Source organism: Lycium ferocissimum, chromosome 7, assembly GCF_029784015.1.
Source record: "Lycium ferocissimum isolate CSIRO_LF1 chromosome 7, AGI_CSIRO_Lferr_CH_V1, whole genome shotgun sequence".
In the NCBI taxonomy this organism is placed as follows: domain Eukaryota; kingdom Viridiplantae; phylum Streptophyta; class Magnoliopsida; order Solanales; family Solanaceae; genus Lycium; species Lycium ferocissimum.
Window position 1 is genome coordinate 62,466,235 of NC_081348.1, and position 19,156 is coordinate 62,485,390.

Here is a 19,156-nt window from a genome sequence, read left to right on the forward strand (position 1 = left end):
TTAGCCACAGAAGCTGATGATGATCTCCTGCTTGTTACTAGCTGCAACTGATTCCACATTGAAGAATTCCCAACCAGAAATATCAATGTTTTGTGGTAGAATGAACCAAGGTTGATACCACACACCACAAAACAAAGTTATTTCCAGTTGCATCCCCTTCCCTGCCTTCATTGTTATTCTGATCTGTTGTTGTCTTGATAGCTGTTGGAAAACTATTCGTTGTTGATCTAACTCTGAAGTTTGGAAGTTGGCTTTTATCTATGTTGATCAATCTTCTTCCATGAATTGGAATATCTTGAAACTGATTGTATTGAATTGTACCTGCAAAATCAAAAACCATGCCACACAGTTTCCTTCTCTGAACACATGCACCACTGATACATCTTTGCCCTTCATCCATCTTTCTATACTCCTCACCGGCAAAGCAATGTTCCTTGGCACCTCCCAAATACCATCCAGGACCTTTTGCATTGTAAGAGAATCTGTTTCCACTATAACAGGCAATAAATCATGTAAAACACAGTACGTGATTCCCTCCTCAATGGCAACAACTTCAGCAACTAGATTGGTAGTCTCAGTTAATATCCTTGCCATAGCATATATAAACTCTCCTGAACTATCTCTAACACAAAAGGCTGCTGAACTTGGCCCTGGATTCCCTTTAGAAGCACCATCAGTGTTGCATTTAAAGCATCCTCTATCTGGAAAGTTCCACTTCACCTGTTTATATATTAAAGGCACCATGTAGTTCTCTAACAATTCAACCATCCTAGGCTAGCTTTTTGGCATATTCTGCAGCCAAGGATATCTCTTCCTTGCTAGCATATATATGTTCCTGTTAATCTCATGTATGACCTTGTGCTGAGAAACTGCCCCTCCATGCCTCCTGGTATTCCTGCTCTTCCAAATTTGCCATAAAACCAAAGCAGGAATTGCTTGATATAAAGGTTTCAGTCTTGCAGCAGTTTGAAAGTTCCACTAGCACAAGACTGTCTGCTTAACTTGTAGGAAAGGGCCCAAGACACCTGCTGCTGTTGAAAAACAATGCCATATTGTGGTTGTAAAAGGACCTATAATGAAGATATGATCCATAGTTTCCTGCTGATTCTGACAACACCAACATCTTGAGACTATGCTGATTCTCATTCTCATCAGCACTTCATCTATAGGTAGCTTCCAATATCAAACTCTCCATAGGAAAAATGAGATTTTGTATGGCAAGCCTTTGATCCAGAATTTGTCACAAACAGTTGATATCCAATTCCTTTTTCTCAGCTTCTCCGATGCACTTTTAACTGTAAATTTACCAGAGCTTGTGAGTATCCACCATGGCTTATCTATCTCATCTGTTCTCACAAAAAGTCCCAGTTCCATTCTAACATGATCAACAATAGCAGCTGGTAACACCTCTTGTAGCTTTGCATAGTTCCACTGACTTTCACGCATCAACTCTTCAAGCTTATCTCCTAAAACTTCATTCTGATAATGAATAGGTAACAGATCATGCAAAGCACCTAGTTTAGACCAATTATCAAACCAGATTGAAGAAGATCGATTCTTAGGTTCCCACCAAATACCATGTTCCATTTCATCTCTAGCTTGAAGCATCATTTTCCAAGTCTGAGATCCCCCTTTCCACTGAACCACATTTGGCCTAAACCTCTTACAATATTTGTTCCATATAAAGTTGGACCACAGTGTACCGCTTGTCCTGAATCTTCACCAAAGTTTAGCAAACAATGCTTTGGATATATCATATAAAGATCTGAAGCCCAACCCTACTTCATTCTTTGGATAACATACATTTTCCCATGCTGACCAGTGCTTGCTTCTTCCTTCTTCCGTAGTTTGCCAAAAGAATCTATTGAATAATTTATGCAGATCCTTAATGACACATTTTGGAGGCACCATAGGAGACATTAAATAAATGCGGATGCTTTGTAAAACACTTGAAATCAAAACAGCTTTCTGTTATAGCCCGTACTTCGTACGTTCGGATGTTGCGAGACCATGGCGAGAAGTTAAGGACAAGGCTATGTTCTAAAGTAATTTTAATGTGCGAGTTGTTAGGAATATTAATTGTGGGCAATGGTAGTATGGAAAATATTGAGAAAGGCTAAGGGCAAGAAGAGAAATTCGCAAAAGGGGCCGTGAAAATAATGCGGAAGGTTAGGGACAAAATGGTAATATTGAGAAAAGTCGAGGGGCAAAACGGGAATTTCACTAAAGGGTTCATGAGAATTCAAAAAGGGCCATATTGGCCATGTGACAAAATGGGAATGGAAAAGATGACAAAGTGAGTCATCTTTTATTTAGAAAATTCAAAGAAAAAGAAAAGAAAATTCTAGAAAATAAAAGAGAAAGAAAAGAAAAGTCTAGAGAGGGCATGTGCCCCTCACATGCTTGAGGACTTATGTATATATATATATGTTCATCTTATAATTCAAGGGAAAAGCAAGAAAAAAAAAAAGAAGAAGATGAAGAACAAAGCCAAGGCCATTCGGCCAAGGCTAGGAAAAAAAAGAAAAGAAGAAAAAATTTTCAAGTCTTTAATCCTTGGTTTAAAAATTATGTTCTTCAAGTATTTCTACCAAGTCAAGGGTGCTCTTTAATGTGGTGCAATTGTTGGAGCAAGAAAACCATCCTTGTGGCAAGTTCAAGATTCTAGTGAAGTGGGAAGTTAAGGAAAAAGGTAAGATTTCATGCTCTTTTATGTGTTATGGATGGTTATAGGTGTTGTAGTGCATAAATATGGATGAAATTCATGAAACATAGATGTATGGGAGTTGGCCGAATGGTGAAGTGAAGTGGTAAGGTGTGTTGAATTGATTTTGTGTAGAATTTTAATGGTTGTTTTAGATGGTTTGTATATGTTTTAGTATAGAAAATGGATGGAAAGCATGGAAATTTATGAAATATTGCATGATTCAAGTTTGGCCGTGTGGTGTTGTAAGGTATAGAAAAAATGAATGAAGATCATGGAATATGCATGTTATGGTATATGAAAATGGATGAAAAACATGAAAGATGGTGTGTTGAAAGTTGGGCGTGTGTATGTGTCCTTGGTGTGAGTATGATGAACAAATTTTATTTAATGTTATTTGATTGTTGTGTATGTTGTGGAGTGAGAAATGAATGAAATTTATGTGGTGTATCGGTGGTTGTTGTAATGTATAGAAAAGAATGGAAATTCATGAAAAACTTATGTATTGTTGTTGTGGCCGAAAGGTATAGAATTGGTAAGTTATGGTAATTGATGTTATTTGACATTTTAGTTGTTGTCGTTATGGATTATGTTATGTAGAATAAAGGTTGTTGTGGAAGTTAAAGTAAGTGAAGCATAATGAAATGTGTAGTATGTTGGTTGAGTTGATGGAAGATTATGTAAATTGAATTGGATTGAATTGAATGTTGAAGCATTGTTAGAATAATTGTTGGTAATGTTGTTAGTTTGGCCGGGTTGTATTCCCGGGATTGTTGTTGATTGAAATCGGCCAAGTTAAACTTGGTGGCATGGTATATTCACGGGGGAAGTCTTTGTAGAAATTTCGGTAGACAAATGATTACTTTGAATTCCAACTTCTAGACGCTCGAATTGACAATTGGTAAATGTGACCAAATCGTAGATTTTGGCGGATTTGCAGCTTGGATTTGGAGTAGCAGAAGGAGCAGAAAGAGGTATGTAAGGCTTCACTTTCCTTTCTTGGCATGTCCTAGATGTAATAGAGCTGAATACGGGCCTCGGGGACCATTCCTTTCCTCGGAATCCAAGATTGAAATTAGTTACTATTCATTCAGTAGAATTGAAATAGAAATTGTGCAAAATGTGAGAACAATCTCCTAGACCTCTAGAACTTGCATAAATGAGACCCGATTACCTTAAAACTCTCATAAGTAATGTCACGAAACATATTACACGTAAATTGTGTGCGCCGCCTCATTTGACCCGAGGTGGGCCCCTTGTCCCCGGATTTTCCTTATCGTTTCATTTGGCTTGTTTTGGAGTGGAATCCTAAGGAAACTTCGATCCTTGTCCCGATTATCGAACGATAGGTACAACGCTATCCTAATGTAAATGTGTCTATGATGACCATGACAACGACAATGCTAAGAAAGAACATATGTCCATGATAAGTATGACAAAGATGATTCCTTGACTAAGGTGAAGAATATGATCTTAACGACAACGATGGAGTCGAAAATGAGAAAATGCCTACGATAGATACGTTGACGATATGTTACGTATAAAAATGAAAATATGAAAATGTTAAACTATTTACGATATCCCCAACTCTACTAGAGGTAATGACTATTCTAAGGATTCTAGGTACATGGAATTATGCTTTATGACCCCGATTGATGTGTGTACCCGACATACGTACATATATATATGATAACAAAATCAGAGCGCTATATAGACGCTGATAAATATACATGATATAAGTATAAGTACATGATAGCAGAGTCAGAGCGCTATAGACGCTGATAAATATACATGATATAAGCATAAGTATATGATAGCAGAATCAGAGCGCTATAGACGCTGATATATGTATATGATATGAGTATATGTATATGATGAAAGAGCCAGGGCGCTATAGACGCCGATATATCTAAGGGGGAAAATGGAGATAAGGGCAGAGCGTTATACACGCATATCCACCTGATCAGTTGGAGTATGGCACATGATATCGTCCGGACGCGGGATGCCGGACGCGGGATGTGCATATTATGGTTAAATGGATCGGTCCCGACGCCTCGGCAATATAATATATATTTTTATGTATATATGTATATATATGAGTAAAGAAAGCTAAGAAAGCACAGCATCTGCCCCAGGGCACTTATATGCACAGGTTACAGTTTTACACATGATATGTTTCATACGTACAGAATACTCTCTTTACAAGATGTGCTCTATAGTTCTTACTACGTTGTTACTGTTCATGCCTTACATACTCAGTACATTGCTCTGCATCGACCCCTCTTCTTCGGGGTCGCGTTTCATGCCGCGCGGTACACCCGGACGGGTTGAAGTTAATATAGAAGATGTTCCAGCGAAGTTGGCAAGCTCCACTTGGCCTGGAGTGTAGCCGAGTCAGAGTACACGTGCCAGGATTTCTGATTACAGTTAGATACTTTGCAGACAGGGTCGTGGGTACCAGAAGTTAGTTTGTCAGTGGCTCCATAGGCCAATGTGTCAGTTGTATTGTGATATGAGTTTTATACAGTTGTAAAACCGTTTTGCTTGGAAAGCAACAAAAAGAATACTTTAGTGGGCCTTATCTTGTGTATTTGGCTCAGAGAAAAACAAAAAAAAGTTTACGCATGGAACAGGGTCAGAGGGTTCGCTCGGCCCTAGGTAAGGGTCGGGTGCCCATCACACCCTGATCAAGATTGGGGTGTGACACTTTCCCTCTAAATGACAGTGATTTACCTCTCCAAGCATGCAACCTGTCCTTCACTTTCTTCATCATATCTTTATAGAACAACTTCTGCCTTCTAGCATGAAAGATAGGACATCCTAAGTAAGTAAATGGGAAGTCACCTTTGTTGAAACACATTATTTGTTGTACCTGCGATTCGGCACATTAGCCACCCTTCTTATGCATATAAAAAAAGCTCTTGTCTGCATTAATTTTTTGTCCAGATTCTCTCTCGTAATCATGCAAAATGGACATAATCATCTCCAAGAATGCTTTATCTGTTGATGCAAATATGATAGTATCATCTGCATATGACAGATTATTCAAGTTTGCACTCCACTTTGGCATTCCATATCCTCTGAAGCTGTCTTTTTCAAATAATAAATTAAGAGCCATAGATAATACCTCAAAGAACTAGAATAAAAAGAGCAGGAGATAGAGGATCTCCCTGTTTGACCCCTCTTGTAAAGTGGAAAAAAACAAAAGATTGTCCATTAATGAGAATGGAATACCAGTTATTAGCAATCAATCTCCATACCATGTCTACATATACTTCTACAAATGCCATCTTTCTAACAACTTGAACAAGGAATCTCCAAAAAAAGTCTACATAAGCCTTTGCCATATTCAGCTTAATGATAACATTATCAGGTTTCCCTCTCTTTCTGATATCAGCTACCAATTCTTGAGTAAGCAGCACATTTTCAATGATATTTCTACCCTTCACAAATCCAGACTGATTTGGGGATATTAGAGATGGCAAGATCACCTCTAGCTTGTCATGTAATAGTCTGGAAATAATCTTGTTTATGAAATTGCTGAGGCTGATTGGTCTTAAGTCTGAGAAAGTGTTGATTATTTATTTCTTAGGCAAGAGGACCAAGATTGTATGAGTTACTGACTTTGGTAGAGTTTGTCCCTCATAGAAGCTACTGATCACATTATACACATCAGCACCAATAATATTCCAGCACCTTTGATAAAAAAAAACTCCAGAAAAATCATTAGGTCCACAAGCACTATCACCTAATAATGCAAAAACATCATTTTAACCCTCTTCAAGAGTTGGTTTAGCACACAAGAATTTATTTTGATCCTCTGAAATTCTCTCAAGAATGTGATCCAGTAAATTTGAGTCAACTCCACCACTTTCCTGAGAAAATTGATCCTGATAAAATGAAATATCTTTAGTAGCAATATCATCCAAATTGTCTACCCATTCACCATCTGCATTTTGTATTCTTGTAAGCAACAACCTCTTTCTTCTTCCTTTTACAAGACTATGAAAATATCTTGTATTCCTATCTTTCTCTGAATGCCATTGGATGCCTGCTTTTTGTCTCCAAAACTCTTCTTCAAAATGCAGATACCTTTCAATTCAGCTTGTGCCCTCTGCAACACCATTCTATTCTCTTCTAATGGGTCTTCCTCAAACAGTTGCTCCTTGATCTTCATAATATCTTCTTTGATTGTCAGCTGTTTGAACAAGTCTCCAAATGTTTCTCTACTCCACCTAGACAAAGCAGCCTTTGAGCTTTTCATTTTTAACTTAAATGTGATGAATGGATCTCCTATAAACTCAGTTTTCCAATGCTGTTCTACTGCATCCATGAATGACTCATGATCCAACCAGAATTTCAAAAATCTAAAATACTTCTGAAAATGCTGAGCCTGCTCTCCTGCTGAAAGTAAAAGTGGAGCATGATCTGAGCCTGTTCATGATAGATGCTCCATGCTCAAGTTAGTAAACCAATCCTGATACTGCTGATTAACTAGAATCCAATCCAATCTTTTGAATATACAATCTTGCCCAGCTCTTCCATTCCACCAAGTAAAAGGACTTCCTCTAAATTCTACTTCAGCTAGTTCACAAGAACTGACACAAAAAGCAAAGTCTTCATATTCTGATGGGTAAATAGGTAGACCACCTATTATTTCCTCTTCATTCAAAATAACATTAAAGTCCCCACCAACCATCCATGGTAAATTCATAGAACTTTCCAAAGAATATATACTATCCCACAACTCTAATCTTGCAGCAGAATCACACTTTGCATAAACCATTGTGGAGATTAGTTGCTTACCACTCTCCTGAAATAGAAGCTTAATAGTCACCTATTGCTCAGTGTCCATTAATACTTCCACATCAATTCCATCAGCAACAAAATACCAAATCTTGTTATTACAATTTTGATTAGCAAACTGCATACCCATTCTTCTCTTATATCTGTTAATTTGCCTTAATTGTTGAAAAGGCTCCAATAAAGCTATGAGGACAAACTTATGATGTTTGTGTAGCATTTGAACTCCATAGAAAGTCTTCTGAGTATTAACTGATCTAATATTCCAAAAGAAGGACTTCATCATTGGAAATTAGATTTGTCAGTAGCATTTCTCTTTGGAAGAATCCTAGTTGGTTGCACCTCTCATTCACCTTTGGATCCTGTTTGAATTTTCTTACCTTGGATTTTAGCAGACCCAATTTCTCCACCATTCTTGGCCTTCTTGCCCTTCTTAGTCTTGTGACTTCTTTGTGAATCACATCAGCAGTTTTAGATATTTCAGTCTTCTGCTGCAATACATCCTCTTCTTCTATCCTGCTGAAGTCTGAATTCTTGCCTGATTGATTCTTCAACAAATCTTCTTCATTGATTCTATCCATACTACTCAAATCATGATAAACTAAAGCATGTAATTCTTTAGTAGGAGATACTTTTTTAGGCACAGGCATTATTTGATTAGTTTCCATCCTCACTTTGAAAGATATCGATATCTGCCTTCAAGACACTGCCTTCTGTATCAGGTGGGTAACAACCTTTAGAATAAGCCTTATCAATTTGGCTGCCTTGTGAATTCTCTACTACATCATCTGTATTAACAATGCTCTCCTTCTATGCATCTACTGTATCTGCATCCAAAACTTCATCATTTAATCTGGCATTATCAACAATATGATCCTCATGAATGCTATTTTTCAATCCTATGATCTCCTTTCCTTCATTGACAATATGAGCTGTTGTACTACATTCATCCATTACCACTGGATCATTATCCATCTCTTGATAGAGGACTATATCTAGTCCTGAAGCTTCCATAACATCATATGGTAACTCCGGATCCTCATGGCAAATTGGTAGAATGTCACTTGATTCTTCTTTTGCTATAGGCAGCTAATTAATACATTTTTCTTCCTCTTTTTCACATACTTCCTTTGTGATATCATCTTCACCCTCATCAATACTATCCTTACATCCTAGTTGGGCAATATCTTCAACTTCTTGAAAGTTCTTCCCAATTTCCACCTCACTTGGCCCTGAGATAGTTTGAATTGCCTCCTTTTCTACCACTTTAGCAGATGAAGAGCTTTCAGTAGCCTCCCCCTTTCTTCTTGAAATTCTTTTTCACCCAATCCTTTGTGTTCAACTCAGGAATTTGCACTAACTGATCATCACCACTTTCCTGAGTATCATTTTCTACATTGGAATTAACCACTTCTGTTGCATTATTCACTTTGCTGGATTCTTCCTCCTCATTAATTATTGCTAGGACATCAAACTTGTTAGTGCTGACCACTATATCTTGAGTCTTTGTCTTGTTACCCTCATCACTATTATGATTACTATTCTCAGCCTTGTTTTCCCTTCCAGTTGAATCTACATAATTCTTTGATCCAGGATAAGTCACCACCTTACCACTAGATAATACCTTAGGAAGATACTTCTGAATAGGTTTTTGACATCCTCTATAACCTCGTCTATTCTCTTTCTTCCTTTGTTCTTGCCTAGGCTCTTCCACCCTCTCCTTATCATCACCTTAAACCTGATCAGCATTTTTGTTCCCTTGATCAGCAGTTTTATCAATATCTGGATGCAGGACTTGACATTCATCATTAGAGTGACTTTATAACATACATTCAGTACAGTACTTAGGAAGATGGTCATATTGAATCTTCACTCTAACACTACTAATCTCCTTAGTATCTTCATCTTCTATATCTATCATCACAAACTTAGGAAAATCTGCCAATAAATCCGCTTGCACTTTAACCCTAACATAGTTTGGTCTAGTTTTGTTAACAGTGGCAAGATCCAATTGTAATGGTTTTCCAACAGCAGAAGCTAGTGAAAACAATGATTGTTTCACAAAGAGAGTTGGAAAAAGGTTTAGGAACGAGATCCATGCCATAACAGTCGTGGTTTCCTCATCAATCTTAAAGTTTGAATCATATATTAATGGTCTCATCTGATAAGAGAATCCATCCTTCCACTTGATCCAAAAAGCACTCTTAGATGAAATATTAATGAAATCTTCCAATCTAGTACATCGTATTAAAACGTGTCCATTTCTGAAAAATCTAACCTGACACTTTCCTTTAGCACCTCATTGAGTTGGAATGATGTTCTTCAACTCTTCCAACTCAGGCCACCCGTATGAGAACTTTCCAACAATTGCATATTGTAAATTCTCAATCACTTCCATCCTAGTAACTTCACTTGATGTCCATTTTACGTAAGGAATCCCATCTATGTATGTAATCTTCTTCAATGGAATGGGATCACACTCATGCATGGATACAACAGCTGGATCTATCAAAGTACTAGCATATGAAGTGGTAGGGATAGTAGGAGGTAACGGGTGAGTAGGGTTGTTAGCGGGTAGTGTCACTGATGGTAGAGGTAGGAAATGGGAAGGTAATGAGATATCCAAAGGTGGCCAACCGCCGTTGACGGCCGGCCGCAGGTGCTTTCCTACCCGTGTGACTACGTTAGGGTTAGGGTTTGCATGGGGGAGGAGAGAGAAGAGAGCATGTTATTTGCGATGATTCTCCTTTTGTATACAAGGATTCTAGTTGAAACTAAGGTGCAAGTTCAGGGGTAATTATGCATTATCTCATATGCATAAAGTTAATTTTTACACAGGTTTGCAAAACAATCACATAAAGGCGACTAAATTTTTGGTGAAGTAATTAAATGGAATTAAAAATTTACAATTGAAATATTTGTTCAAATTTAAGATCATTGGAGAAGAAATTTACATCTCACATGAAACTTTCATAAATAATTAGAAGTTATATTTCTCAAATGTATATCTTCTACATGTATTTTTTTTCTTTTTCGTTTAGTAAACTATTATTTTTTACTTTTTACTATATATTAGAAATTGCTTGTTTTCGACGTGCCTGTTTTTAGGCGATTAGAAAATAGGTAAGGGTAGTAGTTTAGACTTTTAAAGCAGTTACCGATTCACTATTTACGTGTCGTCAATTCTTTCATACAAATCATTACGTGTGCACTTCATATCACTCCAGCTGTCTTTTACATTGCAGACATTAGATTTGCCCCGTCTTTGTTCCCACTTTCAAAGGAGTGCTTCTTGATTTTGTTACACAGGAGCTCTCGCTCTTTATCTTTTTGCTTTCAACGGGTTCGAACTGCAGGTATGTGCCTTTTTGGATCGGTTTCGACTATCTATCACTCTTTTTCTTCAGCCACATATTCTTGTTTTTCGTTCATCTGCTTTTTCCCTTCTTTTGGGGTTTCCCCATATTTGTTAGTTTCACCATTTAATAGTTGTTGTGTGTTAAATCACACATTATTGGACTTTTTTATTATCTAATTCTACTTATTAGAGTTTTGCAATTTTGAGCGAGAGTTTTGATTGGGTTTAGGATTGTCTCAATATTCTTATGCGCCGATGTACTGAAAGGCGGGAGTTAATAGTGATCTTCCTTCCAGAATTTTTAGGTTGGCCTATTGCGATTGGAACAAATAGTAAGGAAGGAAATATTATGTAATTTGTATTTCACACAGGGAACAAAAAGGTGTTGCTGAAATGAGGAACAAAAATAATTAGACTGGTCAGAATTTTGAAAAAGTACACGTTTGACAAAAAGGCCAGACGACGTGGATTATATAGACTGATGTAATCTGATAAAAAGAGGCCCTCTGAATGCGAGTACTTTCAAACAAAGCTAATTTAAGCAGAAGGCGTCTTTTTGCCAGCTCAAGTATTACCGAATCAGCTAATGCATCGTCCTCCGTGGTCACTACTGGTTCAATAGAACAGAGTTCTCCTGTTACGAGAGACTCATTGCTTCTAACAAAAACATTTTAAATAATTGGACTCTCACTTCCGGATGATATGCAATTATAAATACATATGAATTTATTACCATCAGAAGAATATACATTGGGTATATGAATTACTTTTAGCTGTTATGCTCTATGCAGGCATCATTTTATTTAAATACTCGATTGTTTATCTTCTATACAACAAGTCTGCATGTTGAATTCCTGTATGATCATCTTGTGTTTTATTTCTTTTATACTTTTATTTGATGTTGAGGCTTCTTGTGTAAAACAAGTGACATGTTTATTAAGTGTTTCAAGGATTTTGTGTTTTGAAACATAAAAAGTGACACATGTCACTTTTAATTTCCGATCACTTGTGGAAAAACATAAAATTATTACTCTGTTGACCTCGAGTAGATTTTTGCATCGATGTTGTTAGTCCTACTCACATAGATATTTTGCGTATGTCTTAGCATTGCCATCTATATTTGGTTTACTATCATATATTTAGTGTGTAGGCACATGAAATGAATAGGAGAATACTAGCATCGGAGCACTAGAATTTCCCAATTTTAACATCAGATAGGTACTAGATCGAATGTTATTGTACAGTTATACCTGCAATTTACTAGGTGGAAATGGCTTGATCCAGCTATAGGACGCCCATCTCCCAAGTGATTCTCATCCTTACCACAGCCTTCTTTAGCGAAGAAAAGCCGATAGCATGTGTGAAATTTAACTATTAGATATTGAACTTCAGTGTAGTTCTGTTCTAAAATGTTTTAAATCTTTGGATTAAATGTTGGAATTCTGCTCATTAAACATTGACTTTCTGTTGTGGCTCTAAGGTCGAACTGAAGTTTGAGCATCAAAATAGCAAAGGCTGTAGCTACGGCCCTCCACATGAGTGGCAAGCTTACAAGTAAGGATTGAAGAATGTAACCTATTATGGGACATAGAATGCATTACAAACGTATGATCATTGCTTCAACCGATATCTTCTGAAGTTACCATGTACACTTATATTGAAATAAGATTTGCAGGACTGAACGTGTGGTCTTTTTGTTTAGTACTCTTGGAGGTAGCCGGGGAGTGCCTCTCTTGCTAGTGCGGGTTATCTCTCCTGTGTGGTTTGCGAACTATCGCACAGGAGCTGGGTTTACCCTGTGCGCACCCAAAGCTGCGGGTTCCCATGTCACCAAAAAAAAAAATAAAAAAAAAAATAAGGTAGCCGGGGAGTGCCAAGAGTGCATTATAAAGGACGGGCAGGAGACTATTATGTCATGGTATGTTTAATGAGACAGATTTGCTTATAGTAATTATGGGGACAAAAGAAACTGGGTTGTGGATATTCATTATTAGGAGCATCAAAATTGTGAGTTGTGACTCTGCGTTCTAATTTCAGCCTTCATAGAGATTAAATTAAATTTTTAAATATAATACGCAGACAGCGTGATGTATCTCGAGTTTTTAACAGGTCATATCTGCTCCTTACCAAGCTGACAATTAGCTTTAATTACAATGAACGTCTTTATTTTTTATTCATTTATTTAGCTAGACTCCCTTTCAATCGAATGTGTGAGATTGATTTGGGTAGTTGCTTAATTTCCTTTGCGACGAAAGCCTTTTGAGGGGACTGATTTTGTTTTGCTGTGACACATGCCCTGGATCTGAGCGTTCGTCTTTGAAGCATGATACTAAAAGACATTGTGAAAAACCCAGCCTTGCCAAAGGGCAAAACAGCAACTCCAGTTAGCAGCTAGCAAGCTCTATGTTAAAGTTCGCTATTTGCAAAGAACGTCTCTTGTTCATTTGCCCACTGTCACCAAACTCTTCTCATTATCTACTCAACAACCAAGAATTTTAGGTCTTCATTGGCTCTTTTAGTGAAATAATGAGTAAAGATGTGGTAACATAGACTGCTACATGACAAGCACGCATAGAGAACAATTTTTTTTTTTTTTGGATTTGCAAACCAGTTCAACTCTGCCACATTGTTATGATATTATATGGGAGTAGAAATACCTCTCTGTACCCGTAAGGGTGGCTCAGTTGGTTGAGTATGGGGCTTTCATATTGAAGGTCTCGGGTTCGAAATCCCTGCCTACGACAACAGGGGATTTGCCTTTTGAGTCGAGCTCATCGCACGGGGCTTGCCTAGTGCGGATTATCTCTCATGTGTGGTTTGCAAGCTATTCACAGGAAACGCACCAAAGAGTAGCGGTTGCGGGTTCTCATGTCATCAAAAAAAGAAATACCTCTCTGTGAGAATTATTAGTTGACAAATATAACTCTCTATTCGAGCATGGCTTCATTATTTTCAAAACTCCAACTCTCTCTTCAAGTTTGACTTCAACTCGTTTCCACTTTTCTTTCAGACTGATTGAAATTTGTGTCTTCTTTTCCTATCCGGTAGAAGTTGAATCGATGTCAGCATGTAGTCTTCTTATAGATGTCACGCATCTTTTGAAAGGTAAATTTCAAGTTAAGACCTAGAGTTTGAGACTACTGAAAAGGATTTTGAGGTGTTATTTTTAGGTACTGGACTTTTATCTTTAGGTGCTGATTCTGAGTGTTGTTTATATTTTTAAGTACTGAACTTTTATCTTCACTGATGTTTGCTTGTTTGTACTGCTACACCAGATTTATCTTTCTACTAGCTTTGTCATCTTTAATCTTGTTAACCGATACATGGCTCTCATTTACATGAAAAAACATGGTATTAATATTAACCTCTTCATTTTTTATTTTTTTTTAGGTCTACTATCTTTCTTCTCTTCTTTATTTGAGATATAAGTACTAACAATTTCTCATTACTTCTTAATCGCGCAGGTATTTTTTTTTTGTCAAATAACTGCTAACAAGAAGGCTACAAAGAAGACTACCAAAACGGAAAAATGCACCACTGTATCCCATATGTAAATAGCATAGGCTGTAAATAGTTTTCCTCTTTGTGATGTAAATAACGCAACCATGAATGTAAATAATGTAAAACTTGCCAACCATACAATCCATGAATGAATACTTTGATCCCAACTGTGTCTAAATAAAATCTACCAACTAGCTAACATGTAATGTTGTCTAACATATACTAGCTAAAACAACTTGCTACACACATCTAATGAAAGGTTATTAGAATTTAGTCTACCAACAAATATATACATTAATTGATTGTGCATAGATTTCATCCGAGACTAATAAAGCCTTACTGTTCTGACAAAAAAGTATATTAATCTCCAACTTTCGCATGATTGGGCCCGTGCTGGCGGGCCATTTCTGTCTAGCATAACTAATAATTGCAGGGGAGTTTCTTCACCCTTTTGAGTAGCTTGCTTTGTTGTTATTATGGCAATGATTCCTTGTACAGGATTTTTTTTTTCTTGAGTACCTTCTTGCACCTTAGAAAGTTTAATTATGTACTTGCATGATGCACTAGGGCCTAAACTAGGTTAATTATCAAGTCCCATTAGTCATCCAAATAATAAATAATGACAGCTTAAAGTTGTTTAATAACATTGCTTTTACACTGAATCATCCAATTCATCACAATTATGAGTAGATTCAAGAGTAATTATACTAATCAGTGGTCATTTATTTTAAACATTTAACATACTATTGAAACGGTAATAAAATGATGAAGTTTCTTAACGAAATAACGAAGCTTTTTATTTTTTGGTGACAAGCTGAATTATTTCATAAAAACAGAGATACTCTTAAAATAGACTATTATCTATAATTTCACCTCCACAATGTAAGGATGGAAAAAATGTTTCGGCAAAGTGGTGGTTAGACCAACTATGTTGTATGAGCTGGAGTGATGGTCAGTCAAAAATTCTCATGTTCAGGAGAGGAAAGTTGCAGAAATGAGGATGTTGCGATGGATGTGTGAGCATACTAAGAGTGATATAATTAGCAATGAATATATCCGGGACAAGGTGAGAGTGGCTTCTGTGGAGGATAAGATGCGGGAAGCGAGGCTGAGATGCTTCGGGCATGTGCAGAGGAGATGCACGGATGCCCCAATGAGGAGGTGTGAGAGAGGTTGGTTATGGACGGTTTTAGGAGTGGCATAGGTAGGTCAAGAAGTATTGGGGAGAGGTGATCACACAGGACATACATTACTAAAAAACAGGCGAAAATCGACGGCCAAAACCCGATGGAAAATCGACGCAACACGTCCGTCGGTTTACGTTATGTCTCTTTTCGAAAACTAACGGACTCCGTCGGTAATGTAAAAAAAAAAAAAAAACCGACGGAGTCAATCAGTTTTTTTTTTTAAATAAAATAATGAAATGTAGCAACTTGGAATTGAACCCGGGTATGTTCCTTGGCATTAACAGGCTCTACCCCTAGAACACACATGTTCTTTGTTCAAATACTTACATTGATTTAATTTATATTGTTTTTTGGCTCTAAAAACTGACGGACTCCGTTGATTTTTTTATAAGAAAATAAAAAAACCAACGGGACGGTTTATTTTAGAAATCAATGTAAAAATAATTATATTTTTTGCGCAATTTTACCCAAAAAACAACCGACACAGTCTGTCGGTTTTCTTTAAAAAAAAAGATTTAAAAAATTATCGAAAAACCGACGGAATCCACCAGTTTTTCCCAGTCGGTTTTTGCCAGTTTTTTAGTAGTGATAGTGCAGGTCCAGCTTACCGAGGACGTGACTTTAGATAGGAGGTTATGGAGGACACGGATTAGGATAGAAGGTTAGTAAATAGTTGAGTGTTGTCCTATTTGTCCTTTCATAATAGTAGTTGTAGTATTATTCTTATAGTTCCTTGTATTTCAATTTCTGTTACTATTGTGTACTTCGATTATCTATTATTTTGTGGTAGTTACGGCTCCTTTTTGTTCAATCAGTTTTATCCTGCTTTCTATAGTATCTTTCCATGCATTTTATACAGCTTTGAATTCCTTGTTCTTGTGCCGAGGGTCTATCGGAAACAGTCTCTCTACCTCCCAAGATAGGGGTAAGGTCTGTATACACTCTACCCTCCCAGACCCCACTTTGTGAGATTTCACTTGGTATGTTGTTGTTGTTTCCTGTGTTTAAGCTAAACTTGTGTAGTAGATTGTGAGGTACCCATCCCAATTCATAGTTTACTCACGATGTCAGGCCCCTATTTTATATTGTTCATGCTTCATACGTACATTCCTAAATGTGCAAGGGGGTGTTGACTTCCCACATTGTGTGGGAATGCGAAACTGATCTTTTTATATGGCCTTGAAATATTCTCACCTCTTGATTTAGTTTTAGGATTGAGTTAGTTCCAAGGTTCATTATCATGTTATCAAAACAGGCAAAAGGCTCTGGGCTCAAGGCTTACTACCACCCATAATCAAAAAGGTTCCACGTGTTTGGGCCTGGAAAATGAAGCAGTTGTGCACGTGAGAAGACGTGTTGAGATAGATAATATTAAGTCCATGATGGAAAGCATGCTGATTGGGGGGGAGGGCGTGCGGGTGTCAAGGAGAGGCTGACGGGATTCTAGGCAGGTGACTAAGTTTCGACGAAGGGTTCATATAGTACCTTAAGAAAATTCTATATTGAAGAAAGAAAAGAAAAAAGGAAAATGCTATTTAAAATATAACATTAGTTGACATGATATCCACGTTCTGACCAAGTTCAAAAGACATATTTGTTAGATCAGTTGAGTTAAAGCGAATAATATATGTTATGGAAATCAAAGAATTCTTGGAAGTGTCATCCGAGGATAATACTTGAGACTTTGATGTTTCATTTTCATATAAAGGAAAAGGTAAAGGGGAAATGATGGATCTTTATTACGATTAGGGCATTCAATGATTTCACTAAGTTAGTGCCTCCAATTATACTACACCGGCTATTATACCAACATAAATAATAGATAAAACTTATCTACTATTGTAGCTATAAATTTCATTAGTGTATCCATCTTTGAGAAGGACACATGTTTGCTTCAATAAAACCTAATCTAGTAGTGTAGCTATAAATTTTTGGACCTTCTAGCTTTTATATGATACATAGAGCATAGTCCAAAGCTGCCCCACCTGTCAACAGCAATGGCAACTAGCAAGTAGAAAATTATTGCACATTAAACTTTGATTTAAAAGCAACTGAATTGAAGAAAATGGTACTATGTTTCTTCTTTTAGATTTTTCTTTCTTTTAAGATAAAATTGAAAGCTAAACGTTTCCATGAAAGGATTTTTATTTTTGGTATAGGGTTATACACGAAACAGGAAAATTCATTAAGGATTAATTGAAAACTCAGTTTACTAATGCTTGAACTAGGGCAACTCATAATCCAAGAACGCTGCAAAGTATGTATGATGATTAAGATAGACTAATTATTTGTAACATATACTCCTTCCTTTTCAATTTATCTGATGCATTTTGACTTATCATGAAATTTAAGAAATATTGTAAAGAAATACTTTTGAAACTTAGGGTCTAAATTAAGCTATATATAATTGTGTGTCTATAAATTATTTCATTAAAGGTAAAATATGAAATAAAATCAAATTATTTTTAAATATAAAAAGATATTATTCCTTTTTAAACATATTAACGAGGAAAGTGAATCACGTACATTGAAACAGAATTAGTAATTCTAACTTCGTTCTTCGAGAAGTTAAAATGATTTTTTTTTAAACAACCAAAAGATACTAAATTGACAAATATTCATTACCCAAAAAAAAAAAAAAGGTTTCTCGAAAGTAAAATAAAACACAAACTTTTCTTTCTTGACGTAAACCACTCGAAATCAAATTCAAACATTACAAGCTCATTAAATATAATTGATTAATGTTTTCGATAATGGCCTTCCGTGGTGAACAAGATGAGGGAGGCGGGGCTGAGATGGTTCAGGCATGTGAAGAGGAGATGTGCAGATGCCCTAGTACGGAGGAGAGAGAGGTTGGCTATGATGATTATGAGAAGAGATAGCCTGAAGAAATATTTAGGAGAGGTGATTTGACAGAACATGACACCTGCAACTTACCGATGACACGGCCCTAGATATATATGAAGATATGAAGGTCAAGGATTATAACATAAAAGGTTAGTAGGTGGTCGAGCGTTGTCTAGTTTCTCTTCTCAATAATGTTATTACTCTCCTACTATCTTACTCTTAGATTTTATATTATTACTTGTTGTTTCTTTTACTTTGGTTATTGTATTATTTGTCGGTGCTATTGTTCTCTTCTTCATTATTTTCAATATGACTTCTTCACTACTGTATTTCCTTTCCATATTTGATTTTGATATGTTTTACTTGAGCCGAGAGTCTGTCGGAAACAACCTCTCTACCGTCACACGGTACGGGTAAGGCTATATACACACCACCCTCCCTAAATCCTATTTGTGGGATTACACTGAATATATTATTATTGTTGTTATAGTTATCGTTGTTTTCGATAATGAGGCTAATTATAATTTAATCACATATATAAAAACACACTAAACATAAACTTCAGATTTCTTTTTCATAATTATTCCATCCGTTTCATAATAAGTGTCACCTTAGTCAAAAAAATTTGTCCTATAATAAGTGTCACCTTAGGAAACCAAGATATAATTTGGCTAGTTTTTTTCCAACTCTACCCTTAGACAAAAAATGACAAGTTAAAGTAACATCTAAATGATGATTGGAAAAGCCACATAGTAA

The 19,156-nt window shown here is 36.5% G+C and overlaps 1 protein-coding gene and 1 long non-coding RNA gene across 2 annotated transcripts; one reads left to right on the forward strand and one right to left on the reverse strand.

Moving 5' to 3' along the window:
* LOC132062414 (uncharacterized) lies at nt 1-5,564 on the reverse strand. The gene is made up of 7 exons (XM_059454988.1): nt 5,438-5,564; nt 1,804-1,861; nt 1,249-1,717; nt 1,026-1,135; nt 856-955; nt 322-720; nt 1-201 (listed from the first exon to the last, which is right to left on the reverse strand). The coding sequence occupies exons 1-7, from the start codon at nt 5,562-5,564 to the stop codon at nt 1-3; spliced, it is 1,464 nt and encodes a 487-aa protein (XP_059310971.1).
* A 5,133-nt stretch (nt 5,565-10,697) lies between these two features.
* LOC132063032 (uncharacterized) lies at nt 10,698-12,676 on the forward strand. The gene is made up of 3 exons (XR_009416308.1): nt 10,698-10,863; nt 12,346-12,470; nt 12,568-12,676. It is a non-coding gene; the product is annotated as an uncharacterized LOC132063032 (long non-coding RNA).
* The last annotated feature ends 6,480 nt before the right edge of the window (nt 12,677-19,156 follow it).